Source organism: Taudactylus pleione, unplaced genomic scaffold, assembly GCF_031769625.1.
Source record: "Taudactylus pleione unplaced genomic scaffold, aTauple2 ptg000934l, whole genome shotgun sequence".
Taxonomy (NCBI): Eukaryota; Metazoa; Chordata; class Amphibia; order Anura; family Myobatrachidae; genus Taudactylus; species Taudactylus pleione.
In genome coordinates, this window is record NW_028285335.1 from 3,479,865 (window position 1) to 3,494,551 (window position 14,687).

The 14,687-nt window shown below is 45.9% G+C and overlaps 1 protein-coding gene across 1 annotated transcript in view; it reads right to left on the reverse strand.

The window, feature by feature from the left end:
- Window positions 1-338: 338 nt before the first annotated feature.
- The window catches only part of LOC148473340 (mitogen-activated protein kinase 12-like), a 46,909-nt gene continuing 32,560 nt past the window's right edge, over window positions 339-14,687 (reverse strand). The window contains exons 6-12 of the mRNA XM_088459773.1: window positions 11,688-11,735; window positions 11,180-11,294; window positions 10,952-11,023; window positions 7,629-7,708; window positions 6,366-6,444; window positions 4,568-4,741; window positions 339-629 (exon numbers count right to left, since the gene is read on the reverse strand). Coding sequence (XP_088315899.1) covers window positions 568-629; window positions 4,568-4,741; window positions 6,366-6,444; window positions 7,629-7,708; window positions 10,952-11,023; window positions 11,180-11,294; window positions 11,688-11,735 — 630 coding nt within the window. The 3' untranslated portion in view covers window positions 339-567. The remainder of the gene's footprint in view (window positions 630-4,567; window positions 4,742-6,365; window positions 6,445-7,628; window positions 7,709-10,951; window positions 11,024-11,179; window positions 11,295-11,687; window positions 11,736-14,687) is intronic.

Genomic DNA, 14,687 nt, shown 5'->3' on the forward strand with positions numbered 1-14,687 from the left:
TTATAAACTGGTTGCACAGAGACAAGAGATGAAGTGGGCAGGGTTACCGTAGCAACCTGCAGCCAGCGAGAGCGTAAGAACGGTCATGGTCGCACAAAGGTCTGCCGACTGTTGTAACGCCCGGCTGTAGGCAAGTTTGACGGGACGGTGGTTAGGGCAGATAAACATTAAACAACAGCACAAAGTAAATATGTGAGGCTGCTGAGGGAAGATTGTGGCGTAACATAGAAGCTCATATATGCTAGTAAAAAATGACAGCTGGAATCTGATTGATTGCTGTATCCTATATCACATTTGTACACATTACACAATGTCGTCCATTAATGGTATAACAACAATAGGCCATAACCGAAATAAACGCAAGGTACAGCCTTTCATGAACTTTCTTGCACTTCCATAGTTGCTCCGCCAGACGGACAAACTGGTAAAGCCTTTATAACTTGTAAGTGAAATCCATCTTTCCTTGTTGATCTAACTTCATTGCTTTTATAGTGAAGACTTCTGGAAGCGTTTCCAAGTTCCAGGATTTCGTTGCCTAGGAGATGAAGAGGACTTGGGCCAGTGTGGTCATGTAGCTCGTTGGCTCAGGCTCTTGGGCTCGAACGTCATGATTTCCATGTGGCTTAAACCTGTGTAAACATGAAAGAAAAATGTGACTTTCAAATTCCCTCTAAGATCCACCGACAAAGTCATCAGATTAGGCCGGGGCACACTTCTCATAATAAATAAAAAGCTAAATAATTAGTCTCTGGAACTAATGTAAAAAAAATAAAAATAAATTGTGTTCGCTTTCTAGGCTGCTGCCTCTGGTAAATGAACTATGTTACTTCAAAGATATTTTTATTGCTTAAAATAAAAATGCAGAATTTGTTCTGGGAATGATGTTCAGTAAATGTATTTGTAGCATAACTAGCAAATATTTGGGAGGGAGTCTTGATTTGATCTGCTATGTCATTTGCTGGCATCCCAAATTCATGCTATATATTAAGTTACTTATGTAGCGTACACATATTATGCAGGGCTTTACAGAGAATATTTCAGTCACTCACACCTGTCCCTGTCTCAGTGGAGCTTACAATCTATATCCCCAATTAACCTACCAATGTGTTTCTGGAGTGCGGGAGAAAACCAGTGCACCCGGAGGAAGCCCATGCAAACATGGGGAGCACATGTAAACTCCACACAGATAAAGCCATGGTTGTAATCAAACTCATGATCCCAGTACTGTGATGCTGCGTGTCCACTAGACGATATGCTCCATGAGCGCTATCGTCTAGTGCAGCGGTTTTCAACCGCTGTGCCGTGGCACAGTAGTGGGCCACCAGCAGTTGTAAAGTGTGCCGCCGGAGCCCGCTGTCAGAGGCTCTCAGAGCCACCGATCAGATTACTTTAGTGCAGTCAGTGCGGCCTGGGCAGCGCTGTCACTGAGCTCTTCTGGGAAGCTCAGGCGCGCCCGGGCCATAACCTCTGTAGGCGCGGCGGCGTGACATCACGTCACGCCTGCCCGCTCAGCCAGCCAGTCATCCCACCCACTAGACCCGCTGGACCGCAGTCTGCTGTGCTCACAGCTCTGCACTGTCAGCCGATGTATATTTATTCTTGTGTGAGCCAATGTGACTTGCTGGGGTTTTTTTTTTTATCTGTAGGGGTCAGTAAGAATTTTTTTTTGTGTGTGTGTGTGGGGAGCAATGTGGTTTATAATTATTCTGTGTGGACAGCTAATGTAATTATGTTTCCTGTGGGGGTAATGTTTTTTTTTTTTTTCTGTGGGGGCCTGCCAATGTTATATTTTTCTGTGGGAGGCAATGTGTGTGTGTTTTATTCCTGCAGAGGCCAATGTGTGTGTGTTTTATTCCTGTGTAGGCAAATGTATGTGTGTTTTATTCCTGCGGAGGCCAATGTGTGTGTTTTATTCCTGTGGAGGCCAATGTGTGTGTGTTTTATTCCTGCGGAGGCCAATGTGTGTGTGTTTTATTCCTGCGGAGGCCAATGTGTGTGTGTTTTATTCCTGCGGAGGCCAATGTGTGTGTGTTTTTTATTCCTGCGGATGCCAATGTGTGTGTGTTTTATTCCTGCGGAGGCCAATATGTGTGTGTTGTATTCCTGCGGAGGCCAATGTGTGTGTGTTGTATTCCTGCGGAGGCCAATGTGTGTGTGTTTTATTCCTGCGGAGGCCAATGTGTGTGTGTGTGTTTTATTCCTGCGGAGGCCAATGCGTGTGTTTTATTCCTGCGGAGGCCAATGCTTGTGTTTTATTCCTGCGGAGGCCAATGTGTGTGTGTTTTATTCCTGCGGAGGCCAATGTGTGTGTTTTATTCCTGTGGAGGCCAATGTAGTGTGTGTTTTTATGTGGGAGCCAATGTGCATGTTTTTTCATCTGTCGCGAATGCCGCATCGCCGGATGGTGTGCCTTGGCAATTTTAAAATCTTGCGCTGTGTGCCTCAAGTTGAAAAAGGTTGAAAATCACTGGTCTAGGGTTTGCCCTGCAGTTCCGGGGTCAATGTCGTTAACGACATTGAGCATCCACACCGAACGATATAATTGACGATATCGTTCAATGCCGGCACCCTCCCTCATCCCCTTACTTCCAGAACCTGACAATATCGTCAGGTTGCCCTGCAAGTACGGGCAATGAAAGAGATCGTCAACGACCAGCTGGTCATTGACGATATTGTGGATGATGAACGATACTGTTATCATTCGAATCGTTCACTTCATCGTTTAGTGGATACTAAAGTGAGACTTTTTAGAAATGGAGATGTTGCCCATAGCAACCAATCAGATTTTACTTAACATTTTACTAGCACCTTCTAGAAGATAATAGCTAGAATCTAATTAGTTGCTATGGGCAACATCTCCACTTCTAAAAACTCACTTTAGTACATATACCCATTATGGCCCATACATGGGACGATCAGATATCGTTGTCTGATTGTCCTGTATGTACTGGATGTTTGATATCGATATCGAACATCCAGCAACATGCACCAAACCCCAAACGACGTAACGACTCGCGATCAACAAGCACATGTCCCTATAGTAAACAGGCTAACTTGATCGATATCAACCAGGTTGGCCTGCATGCACGGGCCATCCGTGCCCGTGCATTGACCATGGTTTGGTTGTTGGGTTAAAAAAAGGACGATATAAACAATCAAACGATATCGTTTATATTGTCCTTTTTATCTGACCGTGTGTATGCACCATTAGACTCATAGACCTGACTACATTGCTGGTAGAAAGCAGGAACCAAACACTTCCATGAGTCAGAACGTTTTTTTCCCAGTGGCAGCTACAGTATTGGAGATCTATTATTCTATTCTGCAGAATAATTTTACAAATAAAGTATTAAGTATATAAGAAAATGCACAAAATTCTTTTAAAGAAAAAATAAGTCAATGTGGAATTGTTGCTCAGTCCTTTCTTTCAGTGACCCATTGGTTCTGAAACTAAAGCTCGGCACACACGTAAAGATTTTCTGTCCAACCATCCAACTAGTTGATTGGTTGGAATGAAAATCTGGTAATGTATGGGAGTAACTGGTGATCAACAATTTGCTCCTAAATGGCAGAAAACAGATGAAAATGACGTCAGACAAGTTTGTTAAATGTTTGATCTAAACAATTTGTTCAAACATCAGATTTTGTCCATTTTCCGGCGTTTGGGAGCAAATTGCTGATTGTCATTTGCTTTCATTCCTTACCAGATTTTCATTCCAACCAATCAACTAGTTGGCTGGTTGGACAGAAAATCTTTACATGTGTATGCAGCTTAAGTCCAGCAATTCCGTACACCGGCTGCAAATGCATCTCTGTGAATGTGCTGCCCCCAGCCCTCCATCTATTAGAGCAACCATCATCAGTATTATCGGCTCTTATGTCGCGTATCCACTAGACGATATAATGAACGATAATGGTATAGTTCATTATATCGTCCAGTGGATATGCCGTCAACAACCAGCGATGGGCGCTACCGCTGGTCGTTGACGTCACACTTCACCCGAACCTGCTGTCCAACCTGACGATATCGTCTGGTTGTGCAGGTTCGGGGATGAGGGTGGGTGCCGGCACTGAATGATATATTATTCGGTGTGTGTGGACACACTACACGATATCGCTCATGGAGCGAACCGTGTAGTGGATATGCGCCCTAAGACCTACCCCACCCCACGCTAGATGTTAGAACTGAAATAGGAGTCCCCTGGGCATGCACACAACTTAAAATAGGGTGTAACTCTGGTTAAACGCCCACAAGGCGCTACTCTTGCATGCACCCTGTGGCGTATTGGCAAGTGTGCGGAATCCAGTAATGGCCAAGGACAGAAATGGTTTGAGATGAGTCTGACTCATAATCACTCGGAGCTGCCCAAAGATGCATCTGGCATGTTGGCAGAGGCCCGTGCGGTCTGCAAAGAAAACACTAGATGCAGCCGCATTGGGTCTTGCATGTAGCTGAGGAACCAGGCCCATTACTAACACCAATCCTACAGCCTGTAGCTTGGCTCGAGCAATAGTGTGTCTGTGTTGTCGGCATCACAAATTAGACCAGTAAGTGCTAATATGTTACTTTTCCATTCTGAGATCGGAAGGTCCAAACTTTCAAAAGAGTCGTCATATTTCTCAGCAGGTGGGTCGGGCTCGGAGTCGTGGTATTCCTCTAGGTAAGGATGTGCCAGACATTCTGCGGCAGATAACCTCCGTTCTGGGTCTAAGTCCAACATTTTCTCCAGAAGATCAATCTCTGGTGAGACAGGAAGAGATGAAAGTCATAAACTGCCTCATCCAGTCTACACTCAGCAAGCGCCACACTTATAAACTCATCCTCAAGTATTTGCTGACAAAGACATCTGGTGCGTCTCCGTGTCCTTACAGCAATGTAGCACTAAGCTAAGACAGCTTTATGTAGCTTTATTGGATTGCTTTATTTAGTGTGCTCCATGGCGTAGTAACCGGGTGTGAAGATTTAAACTAAACTATGATAGTAGTTTGTGAAACTGCTAAATTTACCCATGTGCAGAGGATCTAAATCTGAGTAAAATCCTGATTCTAAGGCAGATGCAAAGCAGCCACAAGTGCATTACTACCTTATGCTTATAAAGGTATCCGTCTGTCTATGCGTGCATCTGTGCCACGTCATGCGTATGCATCGCTCTGCCCACCAATTTTTCCGGCCACAGCCGTCATCATTAGTAGCAGCAATTGCATCCACCCCACGCTGGGTGCAAAACATCTAAGACAAGTGTTCCAATGCTGGGCCTGATTCAGACCCGGTCGCAAGTGCTGAGCACTCGCAACCGGGTCGATGATGGCCCACAGCGCATGCGCACAACGGAGACTGCTCCGTCGTGCGCATGCGCGAGACCCGGCTAGCGACAGGCAGTCACTCCAGGTCTCGTACCAAAGGGGGCGAGCTGTCGATGTTGAGTGACAGATCGCCCCGTTTGGTGGGTGGGCCGGGGGGGTGGCTGCCCAAACGGAGGCGTTCCCGAGGAAACGCTTGCCGTTTGGGGGTCGGCCCCACTGACATCACGAGTGATGTCACGAGTGATGTCAGTGGAGAGCTTCCGGCTCTGATAGAGCCGAAAGCTCTCTGGGGCTTGCGATGAACGAGACCCTACCACAAGGGTCTCGTCGCAAGCCCAATGGTCTTGACCATCGCGACCATCATCCTGGCCGCTCGCTATAGCTGTGGGTGGTCACCCACAGCTACGCGAGCGGCCAGGAGGCCGCACAAAAAAAAAAAAGAATTACACCCAGATTCAGAGCGAGCGCTCTTTCAGAGCGTCCGGCTCTGAATCAGGGCCTCTATCCGCTCGCCTCAAACAAGCATGGAAGTCGTGCTACACGCCCACAACACTCCCATGAGGAGCATCTGTTCTGTGCGTCCACAGGGTAACCTCTCAGAAACGGCCAGTTTGTGGAAGCTTAAGTCCACTGGAGACCCAACTCTTGCTACTGTGGACGCTTTGTTGTGACGCGTACGAAGACTGCGTTTGCTGTTTTCAAGACATGCACAGTCTGCGTAAAGTTTAATTTTGCGCTTGCGTCCGACTCAGATTCAGGCTCTAGATGCACTTTTTTTTTTACTCTCCTTATAGAGCACGCCTCTCTAAAATCTTTGCAGCCCTTTGCAATATTAGGGGTCCCGCTGGAACTGTCTGTGTGGGAAGTGTAAATACTGACCCTTTACGTTCATCCTCTTTATTAATTTTATCTTTTTAGATTTTTTTAACTAATGCTCCTCGATTTAAGCCCACTTATGTCCGTATCCATGCCTCCTAACAGTTCCTATATTGGCAGGACTGTCCTGCTTCTTTACTTTTTGTTACATGTTTCGTATTCTTTAGCTTAAGTAGTCTGCGCACCTAACGCGCTCATGGTTGGGAATAACTCTTTAAAATTCTTCTTCTGCTTCTGCGGGAGCATCTTCATGTAGTCCTGAGCCTGCGGACAGAAATCAAAGATCAGATAGTATCATAAGGTGTGTAAAATTATCATAACAATCATTTCATGCTGTGTGAATAAAGGTGGTAATATAGTATTGTAGATGTGAACTTGATTCTACTTAAAATGTTTCCAGTCTTGAAGGGGAAAAATTATTTAAAAAAATGTTTTTAAATGAATAAAATGAAAGAAACACTGTAATTCTTATGATGGAAAAACAAAAAAAACCTTTACACCTAGATTTATGTTATAACATGCATCTTCCTACAAAGACCATTTATATTCTAGATTCAGAACATGAAGTTCAATGTTATTGAACACGGATCATTATTTGAAAGGAAAATGTGCAGAGCTTTGCCCAAATGCAATAGCAATCGACTTTTTGGCGAGATTTTGGCGACGTTTCGAGCTTAAAAGCAACAATTTTCTTAACATTGTCATTTTCTTTTTTGATTAAACAAAGACCAATCTGGTATCCTGACTGATATCTCATAGATCTTGATGAGACGACGGTCAGGACTGGCTGGCTTTTGTGGCTCATACACTTTTGCAATTTGTGACCAATTAGGCCCAAACTTTTAGCATGTTGGAGACGCCATTTCTCCTCGTGCCTCAGGGATATCACTGTTTCTCAAGGTGCCCACACACATACCGATCTGCACACGATCCCACGATGTGTGCGATTTCCCCTGAACTCTCCCCCGGCAGCTCCTACACACGATTTGGAGTAAAAAGCATAAGATCTATCGTGCTGCTTATTTTTTTTTTTTTTTTCCCCAGTGCATTTTGTCCCAGATTGTCAGATCTGCCCTACTGCACGGCAGATCTGACGATGCGATGTGCGACCAGCGGGGACGCGCATCGCATCGTGATCGTGAGTTAGGACTCACGATTTCCGCACGATTTGGCCATATTTTACACGATCTGTCGTCACGATTCGTCGGAATCGGCCAGATCGTGTAAAATATCGCTATGTGTGTGGGCACCTTAAGTGAAGAGAGAGGCTGCATTCTCATGCATGTTGGTGGATCCTACAAAATGGCGGCCACCACCGTGCATGCGATAGGTATGCTCTAAGGAAGTTTTATTCCATGATAGCAGAACACATTCCCTCACATGAGAAAGTGCTGTTGCAGCAAAATAAAGACGGTCTTCATTGTCACAGACACAGAGCAGTCACTTACATGTTTGCTTTCCATCTTGTTGATCAGCGATGGTTGTGGACTGCCTATTACTTCAATAATCTTATACAACTCATCAAAATCTGATGTGTAAGTTAAGCAGAGAGCACAATGGAAGTGATACCGAATCAGGCCCTTAACTTGTCAGTCACTAGAAAAAGAGTTAACAGGCTGATAATAGAAGGAGAGGGGGGGGTCATAGCTGACAAATAGGAATAAATACTATTCCTCCTCTACCCAATCCCTCACCCTACCCTTTCAAACATTACTTTGCCTCCCCCAAAATGCAAAAAAGCCTCCCTTGACCTTCCCCTCTCTGTCTAATTATAGCCCTATTTACATCTTTCCTTTGCTTCTAAGAATCTTTAATGGGTTATGCAAAACTATCGCCTACTTCCTCTCCTCTTCCCGCTTTATTCATTTCTATCTGGCTTACGTTCTAACCAGTCCACGGAAACACCCCTCACCAAAGTCACCAAGAATCATTTCAATGCCAAGTTGAAGGGCCCCTTCTCCATTCTGGTCCTTGTTGACATCTCTGTTGCCATTGACACTATTGACCACCCTCTTCTCTTGCAAGCCTTCCATTCCATCGGCCTTCATGACTTCCCCTACCTTATGAACAACTCATTTCCTGCATCTACACCGAAGTCCCCTAACATCCCCTCTTCCCCCACCTATTGAAGACCCCCAAGGATCTGTTCTTGGCTCTCATCAGCTTCTTTGAAACCCAAATAGATCTCTCCTCGCCTGACCCCTCCCTCTTGTCTCGTGTCTCAAGTTGTCTTTCGGACACCTCATCCTGGATGTCCAAGCACTTTTCTGAAACTTAACATGTCTAAAACTGATTACATTGGGGGTCATATTTCAGACCCACTCGCAAGCGGCAGTACACTCGCAAGTGGGTCGATGTTCCCCACTGCGCATGCGCACGACGGAGGGAGCTCCGTCGTGCGCATGCGCGAGACCCGGACTGCGACAGCCAAGCTGTCGCTCCGGGTCTCACACCAAAGGGGGCGTGCTGTCGATGTTGATTGATAGCACGCCCCCTTTGGTGGGCGTGCCGGGGGCGTGCCTGCCAGACGGAGGCGTTCCCATGGGAATGCCTACCGTCTGAAGCCGGCCCCACTGATGTCACTAGTGATGTCAGTGGGAGTGATTTTGGCTCTGATAGAGCCAAAATCACTCCAGGGTTTGTGGCAGGGAGACCCTACCGCAGGGTCGCCGTCGCAAGTCCGATGGTCGTGATGGTCAAGACCATTGCGACCATCTTTTTGGACGCTCGTATATGCTGTGGGTGGTGACCCACAGCTATACGAGCGTCCAGGAGGACGCTCCATTTTAATGGAGGAGGGCCCTGATTCAGAGCGAGCGCTCTGGTCAGAGCGTCCGGCTCTGAATCAGGCCCATTGTCTTTACCCTCATCCAGCCTTCCCTCACCTCTCCTCCTCTCCCTACAAGTTGAAGACCATCTACACTGTCTCAGCTTAGGAGTCATTCAGGAATTCTCTTTCTCCTTCACCCTTCATATTGAGTTCCTCTCCCATTCCTACCACTTTCAAGTCTGCAACAACTCCAGGATCTCTGGCCTTTTCTCACCTATGAAGCCTCGATTACTGTAACCTCCTTATCTCTGGTCTTCCCAAGTCCCACCTCGCACCTCTTTTAACTATCCTACACAGCAGCCTGCCTTATTTTTCTCTGTCACCGCTCCACCTCTCTGACCCTCTCTGCCAGTCACTACACCGACTCCCAGTCTCCTACAGAACCCAGCTCAAACTCCTCACCTTGCCCTACTAAGCCCTCCGCCACTCCTCTCTCACATCTCCAACCTAGTTTCTACCTACACTCCCTTCCTGCCCCCCCGCTCTGCAAATTATCGCTGCCTCTGTACCACTCTAATTACCCTTGTGTTTTCCTTCTTAACACTGCACACGTCTCACATGCTTCTGAGCACTGCCCTATCTCATGTGGCTACTAATTATCACTGATGCTCACTGTATTGCCAATAGCTGGGTCTGCAATTCTTTGTACTGTTTATATACTGTTCATTTATTGCTGACTGGTTGTTTGATTATTTTTGCATTTTGTATGTACTGTATGTATTGTTTTTCTGTGCATTGTTTAATATTGTTAAATTTGCAAAGGACAATGAATTAACAAAAATTGATAAGATAAATGGTTCCCCCTTGCTCTTAAGAGGTTAGTGTCAAGGAGCACAAGTGAAGAAGTTGCCCATAGCAACCAATCAGCTTCTAGCTAGCATTTATCAAGTACATTCTACAAAATGAAAGGTAGAAGCTGTTTGGTTGCAACCTCTCCACTTGTCCACTCCTCTACTCTTTAGAGTTTGATACATCTCCCCCAAAACATGATAACACTTTCCATTTCCCGTCAATATGATAGTCAAATACTTTCTTTTGTCAAGTGTTTGTCTCATAAGGCCATATTCAATATGGGGCGAAAAGTCAGTTATCGGAGATAAGTTTTTGCCGATGACGTCATTTTGCCTATTTCCAATATCCTCGCATTCAATTACATTGACTTTTCGCTGGTGTGTAAAGTCAATGTTAAAAAACAGGGATAACTTTTCGCCAGCCTTTTGTTGGCGAAAAAAAGTGCAGAATTGGGGTTTAGGGGTGCAGGCTTTAAAAAAAAATAGCCTGCACCCTTGGGAATGCCCCCTTAAAATGATCTGTGTCAAAAAGTTTTTTTTTAAAATAGGGACACCCCAAAAAAATTAGTTACATTTTGGGATTCAAAAAAAAAAAAAAATATGGGGAACAAATTTTAAACTAACTAAATAAATTCAGGGGGGGGATCCCAAGTATGCGGCAGGTGTTTTAAAGAATGCGAGTGGTAGCGGCAGGTGCATTTTTGAAGAATTTTAAAAATGCACCTTAGGGACTTAAAAATAGGCTTGCACCCATTTTCATGTACCCCAAATTTGATGCACCGATTTAAAAAAAAAAAGCTAAGTGCTCTTCTTCACCCCTTCTACCCTGTCGGAAAAAAAGACTTGCCGCGGCTATTTAAAAGCTTAACTTCCACAGGCCAAAATGGGGGTACCCATAATGATCCCTCATGTCAGGACATCATTACGGGGGTCCCTGGATGCTTTCCCGAAAATTCCCAAATTTTTCCCGATACCTTTCCGCCGGCTCCCATTTTTGCAACTTTCAAATTGAATACGGGGATAAAGCGGGCGCGCCCGATACTTTATCCCTGTCAAACCTCCGATATGGAGCGAAAAGTCCAGCACGGACTTTTCGCTCCCATGTTGAAAATGCCCCTTAGTTATAATATGTAGAATGCACAAAGGATACAGTCTCCACCTGGGAACAGGACATGTCCAGTGATCATTTCAGCCAAGATACATCCAACAGACCAAATGTCCACTGAAAGGAAAGGAAATTTCCCATTAATTAATATGTCATCTTTTTATGACATCATACTTGGGCTAGACATCACCGCCAATAGCTAACCAATATCACTGATATCGAATGATGGCAAACATAATGAGAAATATTGTATTGTATATTATAGTCACCCACCTGTTTGGCTGTAATGCATCCAGTTTAAGATGATTTCTGGTGCCCTGTACCAGCGAGTAACCACGTATCCGGTCATCTCACTTTCTGTCTGCCGAGCCAGCCCGAAATCTAAAATCTGAAGTTAAAGATTGCATAGATTTGTGAATAATATGTTTCCCAGGAAGAAATACATTGTGATTATTTTAACATTCTAGAATGTAGTGTGTCCCGAGGGGGAAATTTAGCAGCACTTTATATAGTATTGCATGAAAATTATAATACCCAGAGTACAGATAAATAGTGTTTACGTATTACAATCTAGTATTTAATGAGATAACCGTAACAGTTTATTATTTCATGCTGTTCATATCATTGGCAGACTCTATATATAGCATAGCAATGTGTCAGTTTTATGACAATGTGTTACCGATTCCAAATATTACACCGGTTTGTATTTGAGAATTGTTTTCTTACTGTTGTGTGATTTTATGCAAAAGATAAATGCTTGCCTGTTATACAACCTATTTACCTTAATCTCGTAGTTTTCATTCACCCCCAGATTGCTAGGTTTTAGGTCCTGTAATAAACACAGCACTATTGTCAAGCAAAAATGTACAAAATTGAGTTTATACTGGCAACCTAAAACTATGTGATATGAGTTACACTTGTATGAATTCAAAATATCTTACATTTCACAACTTAGAGCCTGATTAAAGCTGGGTACACACTATATAATGTAACGTACAATATATTGTTCCAGCGCGGATCGGAACAATATATGAACACATCATTTAGTGTGTACGCCCGATCCGTTGTCCCCAACGGTCGTTCATCACATCGTCCAATCTGCTGTCCTGTGAGGTTACAAGCAGCATGTAACCATACATCACGCCTTTGTACCTTCTTAAAAACATATTGCATTACAGTCAGGTGATGTTGGGTGTTAAAATGAGCAGATTTAGGGCTTGATTCAGACCCGGTCACAAGCGCTGAGCGCCCGCAACCGGGTCAATGGTGGCCCAGAGCGCATGCGCAAGACCCGGATAGCGACGGGCAATACTTCGCTCCGGGTCTCGTACCAAAGGGGGTGTGCTGTCGATGTTGAGTGACAGCACGCCCCCTTTGGTGGGCGGGCCGGGGGAGTGGCTGCCCAAACGGAGGCGTTCCCATGTGAACGCCTCCGTTTGGGGGCGACCCCACTGACATCACTCGTGATGTCAGTGGGAGAAATTTCGGCTCTGTTAGAGCCGCAATCTCTCTGGGGCTTGCGGCAACGAGACCCTACCACAAGGGTCTCGTTGCAAGCCCGATGGTTTTGACCATCGCGACCATCTTCCTGGCCGCTCGCTATAGCTGTGGGTGGTCACCCACAGCTATGCGAGCGGCCAGGAGGCCGTTCTAAAAAAAAAATAGCCCTGCCCTGATTCAGAGCGAGCGCTCGGTCAGAGCGTCCGGCTCTGAATCAGGGCCTTAGAGTGAAGGTGCATATCCACTTGCCGATTAAAATGAGCTCATTAATCACTCATAAATCGTCCAGTAATGTTGCGTATCCTCTTGCCGACAATGAAGGACTGCACAATAATGTTATTGTTCAGTCGTTCATTGTAGTGTGCAGTGCCCACACTGAACGATATGTCATTCAGTGCATGCACCCTCCCTCATCCCCGCACATGGTCAACCTGACGATATCCCGCACTATGGCCCTGATTCAGAGCCGGACGCTCTGATCAGAGCGCTCGCTCTGAATCAGGACCCTCCTCCATTAATATGGAGCGTCCTCCTGGACGCTCGTATAGCTGTGGGTCACCACCCACAGCATATACGAGCGTGCAACAAGATGGTCGCGATGGTCTTGACCATCGCGACCATCGGACTTGCGAGTGAAACCCTGTGGTCGGGTTTCTCAACCACAAGCCCTGGAGTGATTTTGGCTCTATCAGAGCCAAAATCACTCCCACTGACATCACTAGTGATGTCAGTGGGGCCGGCTTCAGATGGTAGGCGTTCCCATGGGAACGCCTCCGTCTGGCAGGCACGGCCACCAAAGGGGGCGTGCTGTCAATCAACATCGACAGCACGCCCCCTTTGGTGCGAGACCCGGAGCGATGGAAAGTCCTTCGCTCGCCGGGTCTCGCGCATGCGCACGACGGAGCTCCCTCTGTCGTGCGCATGCGCAGTGGGGACCATCGACCCACTTGCGAGTGGGTCTGAATGACCCCCTATGTTTGTAATAAGAGAAACAAATGCCCTAGATCACTTGCAGGGCCATGTTTTGTGAATAATTATACACAGGTGAGTTAATCAATTGTGCTGGTTAGTAATTATCCCTCCTGCTTCCACAGGCAGAAATCCTCAAAACATGACCGGTTGAGGTTGAGAACCACACTGTTCTGGTCTATGTGGTTTTATATGATATTGTGGTCTGTTATTCTTACAATAATATTATTTATTTATTTAGTTATTGGATCACGGTGTCTCCACGACATCTGATGAGACTTCCCGTGTATCAAGATGTTCTGCCTTGTGCTGTATAGGTGCCTACACACATAGCGATGTGCTCACAATCCCACGATGTGTACGATTTCCCCCTGAACTCTCCCCGGTAGTCGTGGGCACGATTTGGTCTGAACGGCTGCTAATTTGGCACACAATCTATCGTGCCTCCTAAACTATTCCAGTGCATCGTGACTTGAGATTGTCAGTTCTGCCTTACAGCACGGCAGATCTGATGCGATGTGCGACCTGCAGGGATGCGCATCATGATCATGAATGGGGACTCACGATTTGGGCATATTTTACATGATCTGTCGTTCCGATGCGTCGGAATCGGCCATATCGGGTAAAATATCGCCATGTTTGTAGGCACCTTTAGTGTGTATCATAGATGAGATCTACTTAATACACAATTACAGTAGCAAAATAATATGAATTAATGTTTAATTCTAATTTCTAAGAACAGCGCAAGACTCAGTCTTGGCCATATTTGCATACTTCATTTGTGTTTTCTACGGGATCCCGGCGGTCAGAATACCCACAGCGGTATCCCGACAGCCAGAATACCGATGCCCAAAGGTAAGTACCCCTACTCTAATCCCTAACCCACCCTCCCCGCAGCCTAACCCTAACCCTTCCCGCAGTCTAACGCTCCTCTCCCTAGTGCCTAACCCCTAAACCTAACTCTCATACTTACCCGCTAGGATCACAGGCGCTGGGATGCTGGTGCCGGTATTCTCTAACCCTTGTCGGTGTTCTGGTGGTGGGATCCCAACTACATCCCCTTTATTGTTCTAACCTACAGGAGACAGGGCAGCCCAAAATGCATCATCACGGCCCCCGTCCCCTGTGGTGCAAATGGTGTGAAACATGACATAGCGCAGTGAGCTCGGCCATGATGATGTGATTCGGCGACAATCTCGCCTTACGTCCCCATGTCAGAAGAAACTGGGCAAAACGTGTGTGCCTTGTTCTCCCGTCAGTCACTGGGGAATTCCCTGAAATTCATGAGTGTCCCGGACATTCCAGGAGAGTA